General features: G+C 42.3%; 1 protein-coding gene across 2 annotated transcripts in view; it reads left to right on the top strand.

The window, feature by feature from the left end:
• Shq1 (SHQ1, H/ACA ribonucleoprotein assembly factor) overlaps positions 1-1,038 on the top strand; it is a 96,087-nt gene extending 95,049 nt beyond the window's left edge. The window contains exon 11 of one of the 2 annotated variants that reach the window (XM_028773066.1): positions 1-1,038. This exon is cut by the window's left edge and continues 459 nt beyond it. In XM_028773066.1, coding sequence (XP_028628899.1) covers positions 1-43 — 43 coding nt within the window. In that variant the 3' untranslated portion in view covers positions 44-1,038. The other variant, XM_028773065.1, reaches the window with a different exon arrangement.
• Positions 1,039-1,315: the final 277 nt, after the last annotated feature.

Below are 1,315 nucleotides of genomic sequence, written 5' to 3'. Positions count from 1 at the left end.
AGCTGCTGGCCCCTTCCCGGGCTCCACTGATAGAGGAGGTTGAAGATGAGCTGAAGACCATGCTTTGGGTTTCCACACCCAATGGTGTCAATGCTGGGAGCCAGAGGAGTCTACAGGATGGAGAGGAGAGGGATCAGGTGCCCTGCCATTGACTCAAGTGGTGGGCTCATTATGGGGCACTAGGTCAACTATGCTCTCATACAGAAGCGGAATTTCTGATTTTGATTGTGTGCTTTTTATGTGTGGATATATGACATTGTTTTTCAGTGAGCTAACATTATATCTTTCAAATTTTTTATTTTTCAACTTGAAAAATAGACTTTAAAGTATTCTTTATAAAGTACAAATAATTAAAAATGAAGACCATAGTTCTACTAGGAAAATCTCTAAACCAGTGTTCTCAACCTTCCTAATGCTTTGTCCCTTTAATACAGTTCCTCATGTTGTAGCGACCCCAACCATAAAATTATTCTGTTGCTACTTTATGACTATAATTTCCTACTGTTGTGAATTGTAATGTAATATCTGATATGCAGGATATCTGATATGTGATCCTGAGAACCGCTGCTCTCAACTATAGCAGAACACCTTGGAGAGGTAGTTCTCACATTTGAAGTGTGCACTACGAGGAAATACTAACAGATGAACATACCAGGTGAAATGCTCACTGCAATCAGGGTAATCCATTTCCCCATAATCTCTAGCTGTTCTTGGATCCTTTGACATCCCTTTCTCCAGGCCAGATGCCACCCACCCTTGTTCCCTGATCTGTTATGTCATATGATTCAGTAGCTTACTTTGCTTGCCTTGTACATAAACTAAAGCATGCAGGGAGGGAGCTCTTTTGAGCGGGCTCGTTTCACTGCACGTAAGTATCATGAGATGGATGTGTGTGCTACTATGTGCTGAGTCTTTTGTATTGTCTTCTCAGAGTGGAGACGCTTTCTTGGTATAGATTTGTCCATTCACCCACACTGATGGACATTTGAGTTGCTGCCATTGTTTTGACTGTTAATAAAACTGTTGTGAGCATTTGGATACAAGTCTCTGTGTGCACATAGGCTCCCTTTCCCTAGGTTAAGTATCCGTGAGACGTGTCTGAGTGTGTGGTAGGGATATGATCAACCTGGTGGGCAGTTGTTTTCCCTCTTAGCTTCAATGGACCAGTTTACACTAGCAGTGGGTAAGCGGTCCATCCCATTCTCTCTGTTGCTTAATGCTGCTGGGTATTCTCATCTTCTTTTACATTTGCTTATTTAGTTACTGTGTGTGTGTGTGTGTGTGTGTGTGTGTGTGTGTGTGTGTGTGTGTGTGT

The sequence above is a fragment of the Grammomys surdaster genome, unplaced genomic scaffold (genome assembly GCF_004785775.1).
Source record: "Grammomys surdaster isolate TR1022 unplaced genomic scaffold, NIH_TR_1.0 220, whole genome shotgun sequence".
Taxonomy (NCBI): Eukaryota; Metazoa; Chordata; class Mammalia; order Rodentia; family Muridae; genus Grammomys; species Grammomys surdaster.
Note: the sequence above shows the minus strand (reverse complement) of the source record. Positions and strands in the feature narration are given on the sequence as shown.